The following is a 23,576-nucleotide window of genomic DNA, read 5'->3' on the forward strand; positions in this document are numbered from 1 at the left end:
TTTCGTCTGCAGGAAAGCAGAATATCTGCTCCAGGTTATCTGGCATCGGAAGGCGGTCTCCCAGGCAATGCGGTCCCTGTAAGGCAGAGAGCGGCCATAGCGAGCGAGCCGAGGGCAGTCAGTGCGAAGTGCGCCACAGTTTGAGGCCTGGTGGGCGGGGCCAGTCCGAGCCAGCTTGAGCGTCTGTGCCGGCCCAGCAGTAGCTCGCCGGGCCGCAGGTACGGAGAAGTCAGCCCGATCACCCCGATACACACAGCGGGATCACAGAGCAAGTTCCACAGCTGCTGGGGCAGAACTCAGCCTCGGCGGATCAATGTGCACAGATATTTCAGGCCAGCATGGAGAGCCACCGACAGAGCTCTACACGAGCACGTCTTCCTCCATTGCCAGCGTAGCCACACCCCTTAATATGGTACCCTTTCATGCAGGTATCTGCGTGAAAAGGACATGCAATGAGTGTTGCTGTAGGTGTTCCATCGCAACACCCATTGCTTTTTAACGCTGCCCCAGAATTAAAAGAAGGTGGGAATCTGAGGCAGCGCCAAAAATCAACACCATGCAGTAGCAGGTGTTAAAATGGCGCAATGAGGAGAAATACTTTTCTTCTCCTTGTTCTTGCTTTTTCTATGTGGGCTGCAAAATGCAGCACACATAGAAAGAGCAAAATTCCTTTAATGATTATTTATGTGCAGGAAGGGATTCCATTAACAATCATTAAATAATGGTGGTTTGCTACTTCTATGTGTGATGCATTCTTCAGCACACATAGAAGTAGCAAATGGCCGTTATTGATTGTTTATGTGCAGGAAGGGACACCTTCCTGTACATAAACAATCATTCCCTGAAATTTAGGTACCCTTGCAGTATGGCGCAAAGATGTCAGTGTTGGCGTTAGGCAGCTATTTTTAGCACCAGTGCTAGGGAAAACACAGGGGTGTGTCATATTGTTGTAAATATGGTGTATCCCTGTGTTTTGGAAATGGGAAATGCAGAGCGTGGTGCTGAATAATTTACTGCAGTTTGGCGCTCAGTCATTTCCTCGTAAATATGCCCCAGAGTGTCTTCTTTCTGCTCCCTTCAGTGAGCAAGCCCAGTTTGCTAACAAACTTAGGGGATGTGTTCTTGTTTAGGTAGTAAGCTGACAGTGTTGGCAATGGTCATCAGTTCATCCACTACACCAACCCAGAAGCGCCTTGCGTTGAGGCAAATAGTTTCATAGCACTCTACACAAATATTAATTCGTTAAATACAGCCTTCTGCATGCAGAATACTGTACCTGCTTTAAGTTTTACTCTTTGCATTTTACTAGAACCTTTACATACATCTATAAGAACAAATAGCTTTGCTTCAGTTCAGAGAACTAGATAAATTAGGGTCGGGGGAAATGTCCACCGCTGCCTTCCTAAATATAAACAGTCCTGACCTCAACAGCATTCGATAATGTCATGTGTTTCAGGGTGCTATTTTCAGGTTTTTGTCATTTACTCAAGTTACCCCAAATTGTTTTTTTCTCTTTGCTCCAGGTGGTCTTCTGTATGCTGTCAACGGAATGCCTTACATGACAGACACAGCCCCGGTCCAGGGGTTTGTGATGAACTTTTCCAACGGGGAAATAATAGACACCTTCCTTCCAGTTCGAAAGGTATTTGCCCGATTTTAGTTTAGCAGTTATGAAAGTGAATGACTCTCCTTATCATGCACATTAATCGCATTTTTACCCCGGTTTTCCATTTGCAGTTTGGTTTAAACGGAAGATGGTTTGCAAGGCATCTGACAGTACTGAGAATGAAATGTGGTCTTGGTTACCATGAGAGTGTTTCCTCAAATAGCGATAAAGCAGAATAATGTACCTTGACGTCATTTTCCAGTGGCTGCCCTAATTGCTTGCTCCACATTACTGTTAATCAAAATGTGGAACTGGTGCGCGACTCGTGCTTCGAATTACAACACCCACAAATCAAGGAATGTATCCTGTGCTTGTTTGTTACTTGACTTCAGATGCGAGCATTGTTTTGGTGGTGGGTGTTTAGCCGACCATCAGATAAAGAGTGAATTTCCTCTGCTGTCTACCCAGACTCTCGCTAAATCGTGGAGATTATTTACCATTTGACCGGCAGTCTTGCAAATAGCATAGAAACCTCACTATTTATTTACCCAACCGGTAGATAAATAGCTGAGAATCAGAACTGTTTCGCGAGGCCCGTGCAGAAAGCAGAGAACCTTCACTCTCAGGTAGAGGCAAAACAGCAGCAATCATGTGCTGTTTAGCTGCCACCCAAGCCAATAGCATAGAAACTTTATTTACTTGGCTTGTGGCAGACATGATATATTGGTTGGCCTACAAACAAGCAAATAGCAAAGAAAAGTAACTTTTTACCCAGTTGCTGGCAAAATAGTACAGATTCTTCACTGTTTGGCCAGATAGCAAATACAGTTCATTGTTTACCTGGTCACTGGCTATATAGTAGAAATGATGTACTGTCCCAGCTGCTGGCTAAATAGCAGGGAGTATGTGTACTATTTGGAGTGTAGCCTTGCAGATAGCAAAGACACTTTATTATTAGCATGGCCAGTGACTAAATAGCAGAAAGAATGTACTGTTTTGTAAGGATCCTTGCAAATAACAACGTAACTTAATTATTCACCTAGTGGCTGACTAAATAACAGATATCATGTGCCGTTTGGTCAGAAGCCGTGCAAATAGCAGAGAAACGTCACCATTTACCTGGCTGCAGTCTAAACACCTGAAAGTATGTATTATTATGCAACCAAGTAGAATTGCGAACAAGGAGGGAAAGCATCCAACTCCTTATGCAAGTTAGTGCTAAAACTGACTTCAGTGCAGTTGCACCTGAACAGCACTAACTCATAGGTCTAAAGGTACAATAGCCATTGAAAAGAATGTTTCAATGTCTTCAAGTCAATTTAGAAGACATGGTACAGAATGCCACTCCATTATGCCAAGGGCCAAGACACAGCAACTTAGTAGGCCCATTATGGAGCTGTCATGTACTCTACAAATGCACCTGATTCTTTAAGTTAACCTGAAGAGATGGCTCATGTTAAAGATGTTTAGGGTCTGTGTAAGAGTAGTTCAAGCTGTTTGCTCTTCATCAGCTACATACTAGCTCTTATAAACAAAGTGATGGAAATGTTCCAGAACGACTCTTTTTGTGCCAGAGTTTTCATGCAACAAATCAGTACTCAACTTGAGGCTGGCTAAATAGCAGACAGCATGCGCCATTTGGTCAGAATCCTGGCAAATAGCAGAGAAACTGCACTATTTACCTGGCTGCAGGTTGAGGAGCAGCCTTCAAGTGGATCGCATCATATCTTACAGGACAAATGTAGAAAATCATTCTTCCTCCATACTCCTCGCTCCCCAAGAACAGCATCTGTAGGGTACCTCAAGGCTCATTCCTCAGCCCAACCCACTTCAACACATACAGGTCCGCCACCCACCCCCCTCGGCCACCATCGTCAAAAACGACAGACTCAACATCATCTTCTATGCCAACAACACCTAACTCATCCTCTCTCTGACTAACAATCCAATAACCATTAGAGACAAATTCCAAAGGTGCATGAAAGATGTTGCCAACTGGATGAACAACTGTCTCAAACTCAACACCGACAAGACAGTACTCATTTTCAGGAAAAGCAAGGACACTCACTGGAACAATGAATGGTGGCCCCCAGAGCTGAGCACAACCCCGATACCCACCGAACACGCACACAACCTTGGCATCATACTCGACAGATCCATGGTGAAGCAATTATGTGCCATGTCCACCGTCTGCTTCCTCAAGCTCCGCATGTTCAGGAAGGTTTTCAGATGGCTTCCGACCAACACCAGGCAAATTGTCATGCAAGTGCTCGTCACCTGCAGACTCGACTATGGCAACTCCTTCTATGTAGGAATAACAGCCCAAATCTGAAAGAGACAATTAGTTATAGATTACTTACCTTGTGAATTACCCCCAGGCGTCAGACTGGATCCAGAGAATTTTTCGTCAGCAGTACCCCAGCGAGTCGAAAGGTGGCGTTGGTCGGCTCCGTGTTCGCCGCTGGCGTCGTGGTAACTGGGATGATGTTGCGGCAGCTACTTAGACGTCGCCCTCGGGTGCTGACGCCAGTTCTTTCTTTTTCCGCGCCAGCCAGATCCGGAGAGAGCGGTACCTCCAGTCACTTTTTGACTGACTTTTTTGCGACTTTTATCAGCACCGTTTTTTAATCTATCGACTCCTGGTGCACATTAGGGATACCCAGCTTCAAGGCTTGCAGTTCCTGCCAAAAACTGATGTCGGCGACGGATCCGCACCGTGTGTGCCTGTTTTGACTGGAGCGCCACCACAACCCCAAGCCATGCTCCGACTGCTGGACCATGAATCCGAAGTCTTTGCGGGAGCGGTCCCGAAAGCTTCTCGAGGCCCGGCAGTCAGCTCCACGTCGTTTGAGATCCCGGTCGCGTGGGAGGCCGAGGGACCGGTTGCGGAGCCACCACCACCACCAGACTTCTTCCAAGTCTTCGCACTCCTCAGGTAAGTTGAAGCACAAGAAGAAGTCGAAAAAGTCAAAGAAGCATTGTTTTTTTAGTCTATCGACTCCTGTTGCACATCAGTGATACCCAGTTTCAAGGCTTGCAGTTCCTGCCAAAAACTGATGTCGGCGACGGATCTGCACTGCGTGTGCCTATTTTGCCTGGAGCGCGACCATGACCCCAAGCCGTGCTCCGACTGTCAGACCATGAATCCGAAGTCTTTGCGGGAGCGGTCCCGAAAGCTTCTCGAGGCCCGGCAGTCGGCTCCACGAAGTTCGGGGTCCCAGTCACGTGGGAGCCACCACCACCAGTCTACTTCCAAGTCTGCCCACTCCTCAGTTAAGTCGAAGCACAAGAAGAAGTCAAAAAAGTCAAAGAAGCATTGTTTCTCTTCGACTTCTCCCGGTTGGTAGGCCGATGCGGAGAGGGTTGCAGGTGGTGCCCCTCCCGCAGCCCCGCATGCGGAGCCCAAAGGGTCGACTCCGAGTTTCCCTCCCTTCCCGGGACCCGGAGCGACCCCTGCCCAGCTTTGCACCTTTTACAAAGCGCTGCATGCCATCTTTGGGCAACCCGACTGGGTCTATGCTGGGTCTCCAAGGATCCATGATTGTCACCGGTCGACCTGATTACACCTCTCCCAGTGCCGATTCTATCGGCACCTCATCCGCAGCCGACGCCAGCTACGTCCTCAGCCAGCGTCGACCCCGGCCTCCGCCTTGACCTGGACACGGACCCAGACCGGTGTAAACTGACGCCGGATCCGGCGCCAATGGGTACCTTTGTGCCCTTGTTCTACCTTGGTGCTCCAATCTGGCTAGATTGGCAACCAGAGGAGGGTGAAGAGGACTGGGAGGGGTCTGGAGACCCTCTAAATGACCAGTTAGAATATGACCCGTACTGGAGAGAGGAACTGGGGTAAGCCAGCGGTCTAGATACTTCCCCAGACCTTGGCATGTTGTCTCCTCCTACCGTGGCTACATTGGAGGAGGAAGCTTCTTATGTAGTGTAACCTCGAGCTACCTACGGTGGCAATCAGGACTAACCTCCTGACAGAGGTGCTTCAGCCGGCAGCGAGCTCTTTGGAGCCCCTGCTGCCGTTCGATGAAGCCCTAACCAACATCCTTTTGGGCACCTGGTCCAGGCTCAACACAGGGGCTCCTGTGGATAGAATGATTGCCCGATGCCACGGCCCGGCCGACCCCACTTTCCTCTCCCAACACCCCACCCCTGAGAGCTTGGTGGTCCAAGCCTCCACATCCCAAAGCGCATTCCTTAATGCACCATCTGATAGGGAATCCAGAAAGCTGGACCATCGTGGGAAGAAGATGTTCACTTCCTCCAGCTTCGGACTGCAGTCGGTAAAGACCACATGTCTGTTTGGCCATTATACCCACTATGTTTGGGATACGGTGGTGCAGGTGCTGCCCCAGTGCCCAGAGGAGGCCTGGGCCGTACTTTCCTGTGCAGTTGCCGAGGAGAGAGATGCAGCAAAGTTTACCATACGTGGTGGACTGGACTCCGCCGACTCGCTAGGTAGGACGATTTCTACCTAGGTAGCCCTTCGACGATACGCCTGGCTGAGATCGACAGGCTTTTCTGGGGATGTCCAAGCTAACCTTGTGGACATGCCCTTTGATGGCCGTCGCCTGTTCGTTGACAAGGCAGACAGTGCACTAGAGTGCTAAAGGACTCACGGGCTACAACCAAGTCCTTGGGCCTCTCCACCACTCGCCATGCGCAGCCTGCCTTTCGCCCCTTTCGTGGCTACAGAAGGGGTTCCCCACCACGTTCCACCCAGGCCAGCACAAGCTGTTCAGGCCCTGCATGACCGGGGATGTGGGATCTACCGTCATGGGTCTGGGGGCCAACGAGCGGGCCAGTCCACCACCGCCCCCTCTGCCACAGCCTCTAAGGTAGCCATTGAGCGAGTTCCTGCCCTTGAAGTAGGTTGTGGTTGCTACTCCTACTACATTCTGGCGCCCAAGAAGAACAAAGGCCTGCGCCTGTCTTGGATCTCATCCCCGTCAACCGCTTCCTCCAGAAGGGGAATTTCAAAATGTTGACGCTATCTCAGGTCCTGTCTGCCCTTGACCCTGGAGACTGGATGGTAGAGTTGGATTTGCAGGACTCCTATTTTCACATCCCCATCCTGCCGGCCCACCGGTGCTAAATGCAGTTCACGGTAGGCCACAAGCATTTTCAGTTTACTGTGCTCCCTTTTGGCCTTACCAGCTCCCCTCGGGTGTTCATGAAGGTGATGGCAGTGGCCGCTGCTCATCTGCGCAGATCAGGGGTACCAGTCTTCCCCTATCTCGACGACTGGCTGTTGAAGGCGGGCTCGCACTAGGCTGTCATCTCCCACCCCAAACTATGGCCAACCTCCTGCATTTGCTGGGGTTCTCCATCAACATGCCGAAGTCGCACCTGGCTCCCTCTCAGAAGCTCCTCTTCATCGGAGCGGTTCTGGACACAACGCAGTTTCGGGTCTATCGTCCTGAACAGCGAGTCTGGGATATTCAGGTTATAATTCCAATCTATCAGCCTCTATCCCGGGTTTCGGTCAGGATGATCCTCCGGCTAATGGACCGGATGGCCTCCTGCATCCTTCTGGTGAACCATGCCAAATGGCATATGCAGGCTCTGCAGTGGGACCTGCAGGCCTGTGGGCACAACATCAGGGTAACCTGTCCGATTGCATCCAGATCTCGGCGGGCACTGCATGACAATTGCAGTGGTGGCTAACGAACCAGGATTGCATCAATGGCAGATTCGTCTCCCTTCCCCAACCAGAGTACACAGTGGTGACGGATGCATCACTTCTGAGGTGGGGCTGCCACATGGGAGAAGCGGAGATCAGAGGCCTCCGTTCTTCGGCGGAGTCTGGGCTCCACATCAACCTTCTGGAGCTCCGGGCGATCCGTCTTGCACTGAAGGCATTCCTTCCCTCTGTCCAGGGGAGAGTAGAGCAGGCGTTCACGGACAACACCACCGCAATGTGGTACTGCAACAAACAGGGCAGGGTGGGGTCGTGGACCCTATGTCAAGAGGCTTTCCATCTCTGGACATGGTTGGAACATCAGGACATATCTGTGGTGGTTCAACACCTGGCAGGTTCTCTGAACGCCAGGGCAAAAAAACTCAGCCACAGGTGCATGATGGATCACCAATGGCGTCTTCACTCAGAGGTGGCCGAAGGTCTCTTTCAGCAGTAGGGAGAGCCTTGGTTAGATCTATTTGCCAGATAACAACAAGGAGGGACAGAAGGGGGACAATATTTCTAGGGGTCCAGTGTGCACGTCCCAATAAACTATATTTCAACCAATTGCACAAAGTTCCCCTGGGGGTAATATATACGTTTTGTAGAGTGAACTATCTTCCTCTATCTGTAAGAGTGGTTGTATGTAAAAAACAGGGGCGGGTGTCCCTTGTCGGAATTAAGGAAACCTCACACAACAGGATGGTTCTGCGGCTACTGTCACAACACCAACCGATTGCTTCGTGTCATCATCGGCTTCCTGCTCCTGCGTCAAGCCGGCGCTGCAATGCCTGACGGGTAGCACATAGTGCTACACTTTGTTGGAGATCTTTTATCCAAAGCCGATGTTTGGGTGGGTGTGAGGGGCCCTAATAGTGAAGTAGTGAGCGTGAAGTGTGGTGATTCTAAAAAAAGTTAGTGTAGTCTACTCTGGGTATTTTATTCTTGTAGCTACCTACTTTGTTAAAAATCAGAGGGGTATGGGGTTTCAACCAAACTATGTGTGGGAGGCCCGTTCAACCCTCATAAGTGGTCTGGTCGACATGTTTCATGCCTTCACGGCAATTCATCAGGACCAAAAGAGTGCTCATAAACCTAGAAAGGAGCCCATAGTGGGCTACAGGGTTAAGTGAATACAACCTGAGGGGTCAGGATCTGGAACAGGAAGAGTTCCTGTGTCGTTGTACGCCCTAAGGGGAGATAGAAGAAGAACAAGGGGTAATAATTGCTTTTGCGGGGTTATCAAAACAATCCTATTAGAGCATCACTGTCTAAGCTACTACCAGATTGGTGGGTGTATTCTTTGCAGAATGCAAGAAATCGTAGATAGCAAACAAAAATGGATCGCTAACACCAAACCTCCCGATCCATATTAATAAAGGAACAACTTAATTTACACGTTTGCGGAGTTGTGTACCAAGGAGGAATCTCTTATGAGTCGTTAAGAGATTGAAAAGACTGACAGTAAGTACTGGAGTCTCTAGACTTACCCTCAGTCGCTGTTGAAGGTCTTCCCAGGCAGCTTGAATGGGACCTGCGTAATCGTATTGTGATCTGCAGGGATGGGGAATAGTAGGAGGGTAATGGGTATTTAGGAAGCGGGGTGGAATCTTAATTCAAGGCCAAATAAGTGCGTTGTCAGTTATTTAACAATGTAAACAGACGGACAGGGCAGCTGGGGTCTTACAAGACCACGTGGGGAAGTACGTGGTGGCAACCCACCCAGGTCGAATTGCCGCCCGGTCCGGGGACAACAGGATGGTGCCTGGATTGTCGTCACACCCGCAGCGCCTCCCCAGTGGAAATCCGCGGTGTCCTAGAGAGGGCACGCCCAAGCAATCCCAAACCCCACATTGCCCGTATCCCAAAATGGGTGGGTGTAGGTATCGGACCCATAAGGACTTAGCGGTTCACGGCAGTGGCTGCTGCGGGGGCTGGACTCCCGGTCCCTCCAGCTTCCCCGTGATCGCGCTAACAGCCTAGCAAAGGGCCACTCCCCCACGGACCCCCAGTGGTAGTGTACCTATGGCCAGCGGGCGTAGTCAGAATGCCTACAGAGTCCCTGCCTCGGTGCAGAGGCAGCCTGCAGCCCGAACCAGCCCCTTACCTCGATCGCGCGTGGAGGTTACCTCTTAACCTAGGTCCGTATGGCCGGAAAAACTCGGTCATGAAGCAGCTGGTGAAGCAACTGGATTCCCCCCGCCCTTAAGTTTCATGTTTGGCGGTAGGGGCGTAATCGGAATGTTGCTAGGCAACCCGTTCCCGGGCATGCGCAAAGGACCCGTCTATGTGGATGGCGGTGTGTATTGTATCAATGTGACAAGCTGAGCGCCATCTTGGAGCGGGGTGGGGATAACGTTGCGCTGCTAGGTGTGTGGTCAAGGAGATGAACAGTGAAGCTAGACAAGTAGGGTGCTTTGGGGTCTGGTCAAGGAAGTGCGGTAAAATTTGTCAACAAAAGCGGGTAACTCTCTTTTGTACGAAATTGATGCCAGGCGTTGTTGTGTCAAAACGCCACGTTCGTCAAGAAGTGTCTTCACCTAGTGTGTGGTAGTGTCATAATGTTAGTCCGGATCGCGTCCGGGGCTGCCATCAGGGGGTGTCACTCTTGGATGTATGTGAGAGGGAGATCTTTGATACTGACAATTGGGTATCATCCCTCTACCTGTAGGTGTCAGTCAAGAAGTAAGAAAGGGACACACATCCTAATGGAGAATTATCGGGTCAGTGTATTCCATGGGACAGAGTCATTGAGACCCTCAGTGTCCAAATGAAGGCGGTGCACCCATCTCTGTTCGATTTTGAACAGGGCCTGTTGGTTTGATGAGGGATGCCATTCCAAAACGACCCAATGTAGGTCCTCTGCAGCGTGATTCCGTTGGTGGCAGTGTTCATATAGGCGAGTGTGGGTCTTGTGGCAGCGAACATTGCTGTTATGTTCCATGATGCGTGTCTTCACTGTGCGTGTTGTCATTCCGATATATTTCAGATCGCATGGACACGTCAACATGTAAATGCACTTGCTGCTGTTACAGTTCGTATGTCTGTTAAGGTGCCAGGTGAAGTTATGTGAAAGTTGGATAGTTTTGGTTTGAATAGTTTGTGGGCAGACGACACAATTGCCGCAGCGGTAATGTCCCGTGACTGGAGGCAAATCCCAAAGTGTGTTATGAGGACGGGTACCGGTCTTCTTTGGGCGGGTATGGATCAATTGGTCTTTCAGATTGCTAGTTCTTTTGAAAGCGAAACGCGGACGTGGGATGTCTAGATTGACAGAGTTCAGTATGCCCCAGTGGGAGTTAACTGTTTTCTTGATAAAGGAGGAGTTCTTAGTGTAAGATGTTACGCATGTAATTATGTCCTCCTTCTCTTTTGTGTGTGTTTCTAGCAGGGATTCCCTGTTGTTATTCAGGGCTCTCTTCGCTGAACGTTGTAGTAATCTTGTTGGGTATCCCCTCTCCTGTAGTTTATGTTGAAGGAGGGCAGCTTCCAGACGGTAGTCGGAAGTACTTGTGCAGTTCCTGCGGAGTCTTAGAAACTGACCAAACGGGAGATTGTCCCTCAATGCTCTAGTATGATGGCTGTCATAGAGCAACAGGCTGTTTTTATCAGTTTCCTTTTTATACAGAGTGGTAAAAATCTCAGATGGACCCAGTACAATTGTCAGGTCTAAGAAGGGGATGGAGGTTTCAGAGATGGTTCCTGTGAATTTCAAGTATGGATCTTGGAGGTTGATCCATGCACAGAACGCCTCGCAGGTGGTTCGGTTACCCTTCCAAAAAATCAGAATGTCGTCTATATAGCGACGCCATAGGGTGAGATTTTCGCGAAATGGGTTCTTTTCTGGAGGGTAGATGTAGGTCTTCTCGAAGGCAGCCATGTAGATGCATGCTACACTCGGCGCGAAGGTAGAACCCATCGAGGTTCCACGGATTTGATGGAACAATTCTGATTCATATTTGAAAAAGTTTTCCGTTAGGGCTATATTGGCTAGCTCCATAACAAAGGCGATCGGGGTCGGGGATGTCCATTCTTCAAGTCTCAAAGTGGATTCCACTGCATCCAAGGTTGCCTGTTGGGGGATATTCGTGTAGAGTGATTCCACATCCAACGTCAGTAGAAGATCCACATCCGTTCTCACATCCACATCGTTTATTAGTCGTAGGACATCTCTGGTATCCTGGAGGTACGAGGGTATCTTTTTCACTACGGGTTGCAGAAAAACATCGCAGAACTGAGACAGGGGCTCCAGAAGTGATCCAATGCCAGAGACAATTGGTCTACCGGGTACGGGTGTGGTACCTTTGTGAATCTTTGGTAGAGTGTAGAAGTACGGTGTGATGGCTTCTGGAGTGATTAGGAAATCAGCCTCCTTCTTGGAGATCCATTCGTTGGTTTCAGCTTCAATGACCAAACTCATGATAGTAGTCGTCAAGCGTTTGGTGGGATCCACAGGAAGGGGCCTGTAGTGGGTGTTGTTAGAGAGTTGCCGTCTGCATTCAAGGTCATAGTCACAACGATCCTGTATGACAGTGACACCCCCCTTGTCTGCTTGTTTGATTATAATCATGGTATCATTACCCAATGTGTCCACGGCTTGTCTTTCAGCATTAGACAGGTTATTGAATTGTTTGATATTTGGTTTCTTTTTCAAACTTGATAACACCGCTCGCTCGAAGATGAGTATCTCGGGGGGAATCATGCCATCCGTAGGGGTGAAGGTCGATGGTTTCTTAAGACCAGTATCCTGGGCAATAAGTTCAGGTTTTCCATCAAAGAAGGCCCGTAGCCGTATTTTCCTGAAGAGATTCTTCATCTCAATCATCTCTTGCAAAGTATCTGGGATGGGTGTCGGGACAAACCCTAGTCCTTTCTCCAGCACAATCGTTTCTACGGGGGTCAGGGTTCTTGACGAGAGGTTGACAATCAAACTCTTCTCCCTCTGGAGGTGGAGCTCCGGGTCTCCCTCATCGTTGCCTGTTCTGGTTGGTCTGCCCATTGCACATTCTTCTGCCCTCCTCTTTTTCGCCCTCTTCCTCTGCCCCAGCCGATGATGACACGAAGCAATCGGTTGGTGTTGTGACAGTAGCCGCAGAACCATCCTGTTGTGTGAGGTTTCCTTAATTCCGACAAGGGACACCCGCCCCTGTTTTTTACATACAACCACTCTTTCAGATAGAGGAAGATAGTTCACTCTACAACACGTATATATTACCCCCAGGGGAACTTTGTGCAATTGGTTGAAATATAGATCTATTTGCCACCAAAGAGAATGTGTAATGTCAGCAATTCTACGCATTGGAATTTCCAAGGCGGCACTCGCTAGGCGACGCTTTTCGTTATGAGTGGAGTTGCGGTCTTCTATACTCCTTTCCACCTATACCCCTTCTGCTCAGCGTGCTGAAGATCAAGCGTGAATGAGCCCAAGTCATCCTTGTGGCTCTGGATTGGGCACGTTAAACATAGCTATTGATCCTCCGATCCGACTGCCTCTTTGGGAGGATCTTCTATCGCAGCAGCGGGGGACGGTCCTCCACCCAAACTTGTCCAGTCTCCACCTCCTTGCGTAGAGATTGAGCGGCGACAGTTGACAGCCTTAGACCTTCTTCCAGAAGTCTGTGATGTTATCTTGGTAGCTGGGCGTCCCTCCACTAAGATGGTATACGCCTACAGATGGAACACATTTGTGGCATGGTGTACAGCAAAGGCTGTGGATCCCCTTTCTGCTCCTCTTTCTCAGGTTCTCTTGTTCCTCCTGTCTTAGGCTGAGCGGGGCTCTGCTTTGGGCACTCTAAAGGGCTACCTGTCAGTCACTTCAGTCTTTCTTAGGCTTCCTGATCAGCCTTCTCTTTTCAAGTCCCCTGTTGTAAATCGCTTCCTTAAGGGCATTACTCATCTTGTTCCTTCTGTTCCCCTTGTAATGCCTCAGTGGGACTTGAACCTGGTTCTTACTTACCTTATGTGCTCTCCCTTTGAGCCGCTTCATATCTCTCTCTAAGACTTCTTACTTTAAAGACTGCCTTTCTGGTTGCCATCACTTCAGCTCGCCGGGTGAGTGAGCTCCAAGCTCTTTCTTCAATACCTCATTTTCCGGCTATTGATCCGGACAAGGTCGTCCTAAGAACTAGACCTTCCTTTCTTTCTAAGTTGGTTACTTCTTTCCACATTGGTCAAACCATCACTTGTCCCACCTTTTTTCCGTCTCCACATCCTTCTAAGGGGGAAGAGAGGCTCTACCATCTGGATCCAAAATGTGCGCTTTCCTTTTATTTGGATCGCACCAAGTAATTCCGGGTGGATGACCAGCTCTTTGACGGCTACGTGTGCACCAAAAAAGGTCGGGCTGTGCACAAACGGACCATCTCTAGGTGGGTTGTTTTGTGCATAAAAGCTTGCAATTCTTTGGCAAGGAAGGAGCCTCCAGTGGGACTGCGTGCCCATTCCACCTGGGCGACGGCAGCTACCACTGCTTTGGGATGGGGAGTCCCCCTCAATGACATCTGTCAGGCAGTTATGTGGGCTTCTCTGCACACAATCACAGAACACTACTGCCTGGACCGCCAAGTCCGGAGAGACGGCTTCTTTGGCTGGGGTATCTATTCACAAGGTAAGTAATCTATAACTAATTGTCTCTTTCAGATGAACAAATTACTTATCTTTAGTAACGATATATATGTAAGAGACATAGATTAGTTATAGATTCCTAACCGCCCAACCCATCCTCCCCGTTCTACGAACTGACTTCTAGGGTTAAGGACTTCCTTTCAGGGCCCTAGTTTTGTACACCAGTGGTCAGTGTCTTACATGACTCTGCGCTTCTGGCGTGGAATGTTGTATAAAGGAACTGACGTCAGCGCGCAAGAGCGGCGTCTAAGTAGCTGCCACAACGTCATCCCGGCGACCACATCACCAATGACGAGCGCAGAGCCAACCGACGCCACCTTTCGGCGCGTGGGGGTACTGTTGATGAAAAATTCTCCGGATCCAGTCTGACGCCTGGTGGTAATTCACAAGGTAAGGAATCTATAACTAATCTATGTCTCTTACAGATATATCGTTACAGAAGGTAAGTAACTTGTTCCTCGAGATTAAACTCCAGACGATCCAGAACACAGCAGCCAGGATCATCCTCGACCTCCCACAGATGGACGCACCTAACCCCTCACCGCCACTGGCTTTCAAGTCATGAAGAGATGTCAATGCAAACTACTCACCAACGCATACATGGCGCTACACAATAAAGGACTCGCATACTTCAACCAACGCATGACCTTTCACCAGCCATCCAGGAATCTCGTATCCAGATCCCTCGCCGTAGCTACCACCCGTCGCATCTGCTGTACAAAGAGCAGAGGCCGCTCCCTCTCTCATCCAGTGGCCAAGACCTAAAACGACCTCCCCTACACCTCGAAACCTCACTATCGCTCCGGCAATTCTTTAAGGATCTCACAACATGGATGTTCAACCAATATGAAAACAGGCAGCACTATCCGACAGCGCCTTGAGACCCTCACAGGTAAGGTAGCCGTTCTCTACAAATCATGATTGATTAATTGAATTTAATTCTGGCATTAGTAATGTTGGTTCTGTTTGAATAAACAAATCAGATTAAAAGACCTGAAAAGAAGGATTTGTAAAAGCAAAGACCAAAACTGGAAAAATTGTATACTAGTGGCAAAATGCCTTGTGACATTTGGGACTATCTTTTCAAAATAGAAACAAGTGAGTACGGTCCTCTAAGCAAATGCCCAATGTAGTAAAATTGGGAGGTTTCATTCTAATTGCAAAACAAAAGGCAGAAAAACTATCTTTAATAAAATAGAGTCTATCTTTATACCTAACCAAATGGCACACAATGTTTTAATCGGATGCCTTTGTAAATATGTTCACCAAGTAAATATTTAATATGATTAAATGACCGGGAGGTTGGTAATGACATGGTCATTCAAGTCTAATTCCTCTAAAAAGAACAGTGGATCCAGCATATATCCTTCATAATCTGATTTCGCATAAATGATTCTTAAAAGGCAGCCTCTATGCATCCTTTACAGTTTTTCAACAAATAGTGTAGCACTGCTTTCATACAGCCAGTACTCAGACTACGGAGTCAACACGTGTAGCCACTGGGGTGCACTGTGGTGGAGTCTCAGCACCTCTTATATTCGCTGTGTGTAAATAAGATGCATGCAGTGTAACAGTCCACCTTTTCTGTCACACAGATGCCACTGCAACAGTGTGTCTTTCTATCATGGACATGCTAGCCTGCAAATATGCTTCCTAACCTCCTTGCCTGAAACCAGTTGTAGGTGGCGGATGAGAACAAAGCTGCCAACGTATTTCCTTAGTCACATTAGGATTCGTCCCACTTTAGTGAAACCCAATTGTCTTGTGCTTCCTATATTGCTATTGGTCTCCGAGGCAATATGAACAGATAGAGGCCTGTCTAGCCTGGAATCAAAAAAACAATCCGGACCCATCCATACTGTTCTGATAAGTGAGTCTTGGCTTCAGAATCAAGGAAACATTAGACAATAAAAGAAAAAATCTACTCTCCTAAATTGTACTGCTTTGTATTTCAAAGATGTATATGGCGCTTCTTGCCCATGACAAGGCTTCAAAGCATTTCTGGGTCGTGTACTAAAAAAAACCTTGTTTGTTGTGCATGATTGATATTGGCTGGGCATGTGGGAAATGTTGGGTATCATGCAAGGGTCAGAAATGTTCACCAATCCTTTTATATTACACTTGTGGTTGTGTATAAGCATGAAGTGGAACAGAGAGTTCTAGGAGGAATAGAGTTGCATTTTCAGACGTGTACTCTCTTCCTGGTGGTTTTACTTGGTTGGTAGATTGTGGATTTGTAGTCCGGCTTGTATGAAAAATATAGGATGTTACGTGGAAGGCTCAGAGGAATGATCCAGTCAGTGTAACAGTCTTGAAAGTGAGCATATGCATGGAGTGTGGCAGAAACGTGTAAGATAGATCGAGTCAACGTTGTAAATACTTACCATCATCCTCTAATCTGACCTATGTATAATGTGCGTGAGACCAGCTGTGATAATCCCTAGAACTATACTGTGCATTCGTCCAGATTCCCTTAACGTAGCCATAAAAGCATAGAGCTTTCAACAACATAACTTCTTACTGTTTGAACAACAATACGCTCCCATTAGCTCGGGCACAATGTAAATACACACAGAACACGATGGGTGGCAAATCAGCCTGTTCCTGAAGCAATTACATTGCTTTAATATCTTACAGTGATTTACGTAGTTGCTCTCCCATTTCCTAGTTACTTTTCCCGTATTATGGCAGTCAATATTACACAGAAAATGCTTTCTAGAAAAACGTTGCCATTATAATGACTGCTCTCCAAGTTTGAGCCTATTTGTACATCATATTCAACTTGTATTTTTGGGGGAGAACGTTTGAAACATAAAAAAAAGTTGGCTTGGTACTTTTATAATAAGCTTATATTACGCTATATCCTCACTGTTTTAAATAGATAATCCTCAAAAATAGAAGCCACCCTTTTTAACATATTTATCTTTTATTGTGATTATTAATGCTGTAACCACAAACACTGTTTATAAGCAGCTCAAAGGATTATTAATAACACATAATCATATTTAAATGCATTAGGTACATTTGACAAACGTTATTCATAGGTCCTATTTCTGTGGGAAAATTCTGTGAGCAAGAGCTCAGAACTCAACAGTCAACCAACAGACACATTAATGTATTGTCAAGCCCCATGCTTATCTTAGCAAAAATAAAGTACATTATCGCTCAGAAAAATTAAATGCTGCACAGTTCAAACATGAAGACAGTTACCAGGTACCTACCTCCTGCTTTCATTTCCCTTCTTCCACGGAAGCCATTTTACTGTGCCCCACCCAATTTACCTCTTGCAAGTATCCAAAGCGCTGTGCCACCTAGTAGCATCTGCTTATGTAGGTGTCCATCCCTCTGTGGCCCAGATACCACCTGTCTCGCTGCACTCCTTGTTTTCTGCTGCTGTGCTGCCAGGTCTGAAATACTAAGCTCAAAACTAGCTCATAGCTTTCCATGAGAAGCCCACCATGAGCCCAGCCGTTAAAAATCATCTAATGGAGGGCCATGAACTTAAAAAAAAGACAATGTAGTCTCATGAGTGAAGAAAATATTTTAGCATGCATTAAAAACATACTCATTATTCTCTGCAGACAGCCAGCTACTCCCAGACTGCTGCATAAAATATCTGAGTGCATATCACAAAGCTCCCAAAACAGATGTTTGATTCCTACATTTTTTAATTACATTAACATAAATGCATTTATTTAGAATCAATTTGACTTTTTATCTATCAATTTAGTCTACCTCATACCTTTGTATGTACTTTTGTACATTTGTATATGCGCTTACTTTCAGATGCCTCATATACTTTTTGGCATCCCATTACAAAATGGGGTTATTGCCATGCCATTGCGCGGCGTCCCTTTTTCTCCAGGGACCTCCTTCACACTATTAATCCAGACGCTGGTCAAATACTACATGATCTCTACTATTTAGCATGCAGCCTAATACACTGTAAAGTTTCAGATATTTAGCAGGCCATTGGCGAAATAGAAGGTACTTTTTTGCCAGCCACTGAGTAAGTAGTAGAAATAATGTAATATTTGGCAGGCACTGGATAAACAGCAGAGATTATGTACTACTTACCTAGCGGCCGGATAAATAGACACTTCCTTTTATAAAGCACTGCCATGAAGCAAGAGTTCAGCACCCTTGAGCTGTTAACCTTGCGCTCTCTGTAAAATCAGACTTTAGCAGAGTTGCTCATAGTAGTAGGCGAGCCAGGGAAGTCATAGAGAGGCCGAGCGAGCCAGGGATCGGACTTGGCTGTAAGAGTCAAACAATGAGCTGAGCCAGCAAAAGATGTGTAAAGCAAATGTCAAGTAAAAATATGATAAAGGCTTTTTTTCAAATTAAAAATAGGTTGTTTTTTGAACATTTGTGTCTCACTATAGTACAACAAATCATATCACTGCGTTGACATCAGTTAATAGTAATAGGTTTTAAACGTGGCCTTTCCTCACCTACGATTTTCTGACAACGCCGTCATGAGTAAACCATGAGATGCCGGTTTCTCATCTGCACTCTATATATGGCCAAGGCTGTAGTAGTATGTGAATCAACGGTATTGTCTATAAACCTTATGTAAGTAAGGTCTTAACTAGCAACACCCTGAGCAAATGTGTTCAAGGTGGTCTTAGATTCGACTCTCAATTAAAATGTGGCGCATTGAAGTAAATAGATTTTCATAGGAACTCAGAATATTGTCATTTGGGAAAGCCGTGGTTTGAACCCAAGTTTTGCCATTTAACACCAAAGGACAATGGTTTAAGTTTAAGTTTAAGTTTAAAAGATTTATATAGCGCTCTTTCACCAGCGGTTTCATGGCGCTGTAACTAGCAAATCTCCACAGGGGAAATGGAGGGAGGACAGGTGACCAGAAACTAGATAAAGTTTTACTGAAAAAATAAGTTTTAAGTTTCTTTCGAAACTGGGAATATGAAGTTAGGGATCTGAGCTCTAAGGGTAATGAATTCCAGAGAGCTGGGGCAAGGGTCGCAAATTTTGAACCCCCCCACTTTTTCCGGCGAAACCGGGGGACTGTCAACAAAAATTGAGACGAGGATCGAAGCTCCCTAGCTGGAAAGTAAGGGATAATCGCCGAGGAAATGAAAGCAGGGGACGTGCCCAGTCGAGCCTGGTAGGTGATAGTCGCAAGCTTGAACTGGACACGTTCCCGGACCGGAAGCCAATGTAAGGTTTTCAGGAGGGGAGTGACATGTGAGGATTTAGGAAGGTTAAAGACCAACCGAGCCGCCTGGTTTTGAATCATCTGCAACCGCCTAAGACTATATGCCGGTATACCTGCATATAGGGCGTTGCCGTAATCCAGGCGGGAGATGATCATCGCAAGGACAATCAGCTTCAAAGCCTCGAAGGTGAAAAATCGAGAGACCTTGCGGATGGTACGGAGGGAAAGAAAGGAAGAAGAAACCACAGAACTAACCTGGGAGTGAAGGGTAAGGTGAGGGTTAAGTTTAATGCCTAGAGTCTTGACAGAGGTGGAGGGGACCGGAGGGAGACCAAGGGAAGGGGGCCAGAAAAGTGAAGACCAGGGACTGGAGCAGCCACCCGTCAACACCAACTCGGTCTTATCGGGGTTGAGTTTCAGGTGGTTGAAATCCATTGTGTTTCTTCAAAGAGCTAAACTAGTACACCGTGTTAAATAAATACATGCATTACATTTTAAATTGAGTGACACATGAATTCTTTCAAGAAAAAAGTACATGGTTAACGGAAAGTAAGGCATTCTATCTTGTTTTTGCTTTTGCTATCACTGGCTTCAACGTACCTAGCAAAAAGCATTAGAAATGTAATTGGTATCACATTTGTTTGATTTAGAGCTATTGTGTAGTGTAGTGTGTTGTTGAATTATGTGGGTTAGTTAGTTGTGGAATTGTGTGCTGTGAAGTTGGTTTGTGGAGTGGAATTATGTGTCCTGGTGTACTGTGGAATTATGTGATGTGGTATTGATTGTACTGGAATTATGTGCAGTGCAGTGTTATAGAGTGGAATTATGTGAATGGTATTCTTGTGTTGCGGATTTGTATGTTTATTTTTTTTGCAGAGTTTATATAGCGCGAACTAGACCCGAACCGAATCAGGTATCAGAGCGCTTTACATAGCACCAGTTACGTTACATGAGGACGGACACACTTTCATAGGCACGGGGAGATTAAGTGATTTGCCCAGAATCACAGGAGGTTTTGGCGTCGTTACCGAGACTCGAACCCAGATCCCAAGGTCGGAGGTCGAGCTCCCTAGCCGTTAGGCCCCCCTGTATATTTACAGCAACAAAAGATGTAATATCATATTAAACATTCACCTGCATAACAAACACACATCGGTACAATCCAGCCTGTCCCTAAAATACGATACCAGCTATAACAAAGAGTTTAAAAGAAAAAAATCACACCAGGCACAATACTAAAAAATGCCTGCTTACAAAAGATGGCTCTCTAAATTAACACATCATAATGAATTATTCATGGACGAACCTACATAAAACAAGAAGACTTAAAACTTTAAAGACTAATAAAGTTGATTATCAAAAAAAATAAAACGTTAAAGACATTGTGCAACCTTTTTATTGCTGTTCGTACGTTAAAGGGAAGATTGCAGTGACATCTGTCCTGCACAATGAAATCATCCACTGCTGTCTGTCCTACGGGAGTAAAGTGTATACAGCAGTCTGACCTGTAAAAGGGGAGATTGTACTGCAGACCGTCTCTGAAAGGAAAGCTTCTAAAGCTGCCAGACACACTTAATGGAAGGTTGCAGTGCTGTCTGTCCTGTCTAATGAAAGCTTGCTCTGCTGTCTGTACTGTGTTTGGTTAGCTCGCCATGCTGTCTGTCCTGTGTAATGGAAGGTGGCATTGCTGTCTTGTGAAGGGGAAGCTTCCACTGCTGTCAGAAATGAAACTTGCATTGTTGTCTGTCCTTGAAAAGGACATTTCCCACTACTGTGTGTCCTGTGTAAGGGAAGCTTGGGTGGCTACCTGTCCTGCTTAAGTGAAACTAGTACTGTTCTCTGTACTCATGAACCTTGAATACCATAATTCCAGCACAACTAAAGCTTGCGCTCTCATCTACTGCGCAAAGGGGAGTATGCACTGGTGTCTGTCTGGTGTAAGAAAAGCTGTGCTCTGGGGCATAACGTATAAGTAGCGCATAGTGTGGGAGCGATGGTGAGAAGAAGAGAGACTGAGGATGTTGGGGAAGACCCCAGGGACACCATGGGAAGCTAGAGATGAGCGCGAAGGAAGTAGCCTGGGGGTTAGGGGCTCATGTGTTCAAGATTTAGCTTCTGGGGCCATAAGAGAAACCCCAAGGGGATAGCAGATTTCATTGAACCTTTGATAAAAGGAGAAACCACCCGGGAATTTACTAATAAACTACTTCTACTACTTACAGTAGACAGTGTATACATGCGATCATCACTTCCGAGGAGACACACGTGTATACATGAAGTGCGGTAGCACAGAGACAGGAAGGTGTCTTTAAATATGGGACCTTCAAAGCAAAAAGATAGAACAGTCTAAATGGCAGGATAAGGGCTTTAAGTGGGATGAAAAAACGGGAGGTCTCTCAAAGGGGCGTGGCCAGTGTAATAAAGGGTGTGGCTCAAAAGCACATAAGCTAAAAATCTGTGCTTAGCATAGTGTGCTGTCCGACTTGTATTTTACCATTTCTGGCATTGCATCCAGATATACCTTGTCAGGACTATTGGCTTTGCCAATGGTTGTTAGTTATGAACAAATGGGGAGCGTGAAGAATCGCGCTCCACACCCAGACGCACTGCGGTATTGAGGATACTAGATCCACTCGTTGTAATCCATTTATCCAACTCTTAATTTTTTCAAGTATTTTTCAAAAGTGTTTGTCATCTTTTTCTTCTTTTCTTTAACTGTGATCCACATATTCGACGTATTGCGTTATTCGGAAACTTAACGTATTAACTTGTGCCCATCCAGGCTTCATCGTACATACGAATCCAACGCAACAAGTAGTTCAGAGCAGTATTTCTTTATTTATTCATGACCCAATGCATTTCGGGCAAATCTCTTGCCCTTCGTTAGGGGTAACTGTGAATCAACAAATTGTAAAGCATTCCATTAATAATCTCTAAAACCTTACTTTCGCTTTATGTAAATCATTTGTATTAAACATTTCATAAATTCACTTTACGTAAAATAATTGCACAAGTACATTTCCGTTCTGTTATATCCGTTCCCTCTATCTCAAATCACGCTCTATTCTTAAATACGAGCAAAGTCATACTTACACCTGACACCCGTGCTTATTGTTTTACCAAATTAGATACAATGTATTCCTACTGCAGAGAACACTGAGCTCTTTAACTGAACTTACTCGCGTTTTCTAACTTCCCGCTTATTCTACCTCCCGCGATTAACCGACTTCCTCATTAGATGCCGATGGCTTGTTTTAAAGAAATATTATGATTTCAAATGGTCTACTATAGACAAGTTCTATCAGATAAACAATTTATATCTAACCATCACACGTACCTGCTCACATATTTCTTTTTCACATAGCCCCGAGTTGGTCTTAGACTACCGATTTCTCCATTAAGATGTTCCCGCGTTCTCTGCCCAATTTTAAACTAATTTAGCTCCACCCCATCACGTGTGCTTCCCAAACAGAACTGAGTTACCACAGTGTTATTCACATAAGACTACAGTGACCATAATGCAATTTAAAATTTTTTAACAAAACCATTCCTAAGCGGAACAAAATTATATTATATAAAGTGACATCCATTATTATACAGCCGTGACTGGAATGCGTATCTCATTTCACGTTGCCTCCTTATTTACACACTGTTCTGAGCTCGCTGATAAATGTTATGTGGAATCTTACATGAAACGTAACTTTGTTTTAAACTGTTTTTCGATAGGGTGCAACACCAACAAAAGGGCAGTGAATTTAAACAATGAATGAGGTGGTGTGCACACCGATGTTTATCAACATATTCCATTAGGGTTACTTTGCAGGCTTTATCAGTTGCGTGCAGACTGGATTTGGCATAGCCCCGATGCACCATAAACATATGAACAAATGGGGAGCGTGAAGAATCGCGCTCCACACCCAGACGCACTGCGGTATTGAGGATACTAGATCCACTCGTTGTAATCCATTTATCCAACTCTTAATTTTTTCAAGTATTTTTCAAAAGTGTTTGTCATCTTTTTCTTCTTTTCTTTAACTGTGATCCACATATTCGACGTATTGCGTTATTCGGAAACTTAACGTATTAACTTGTGCCCATCCAGGCTTCATCGTACATACGAATCCAACGCAACAAGTAGTTCAGAGCAGTATTTCTTTATTTATTCATGACCCAATGCATTTCGGGCAAATCTCTTGCCCTTCGTCAGGGGTAACTGTGAATCAACAAATTGTAAAGCATTCCATTAATAATCTCTAAAACCTTACTTTCGCTTTATGTAAATCATTTGTATTAAACATTTCATAAATTCACTTTACGTAAAATAATTGCACAAGTACATTTCCGTTCTGTTATATCCGTTCCCTCTATCTCAAATCACGCTCTATTCTTAAATACGAGCAAAGTCATACTTACACCTGACACCCGTGCTTATTGTTTTACCAAATTAGATACAATGTATTCCTACTGCAGAGAAC

At 46.1% G+C, this 23,576-nt stretch overlaps 1 protein-coding gene across 4 annotated transcripts in view; it reads left to right on the forward strand.

The window, feature by feature from the left end:
- Positions 1-23,576, forward strand: part of PAM (peptidylglycine alpha-amidating monooxygenase) — a 1,252,349-nt gene that overhangs the window by 1,139,205 nt on the left and 89,568 nt on the right. For all 4 annotated transcript variants that reach the window (XM_078675446.1, XM_078675447.1, XM_078675444.1 and 1 more), the window contains one exon: positions 1,524-1,642. In XM_078675446.1, the coding sequence (XP_078531572.1) occupies positions 1,524-1,642 (119 nt within the window). The remainder of the gene's footprint in view (positions 1-1,523; positions 1,643-23,576) is intronic.

This window comes from Lissotriton helveticus, chromosome 2_1 (assembly GCF_964261635.1).
Source record: "Lissotriton helveticus chromosome 2_1, aLisHel1.1, whole genome shotgun sequence".
Lineage (NCBI taxonomy): Eukaryota > Metazoa > Chordata > Amphibia > Caudata > Salamandridae > Lissotriton > Lissotriton helveticus.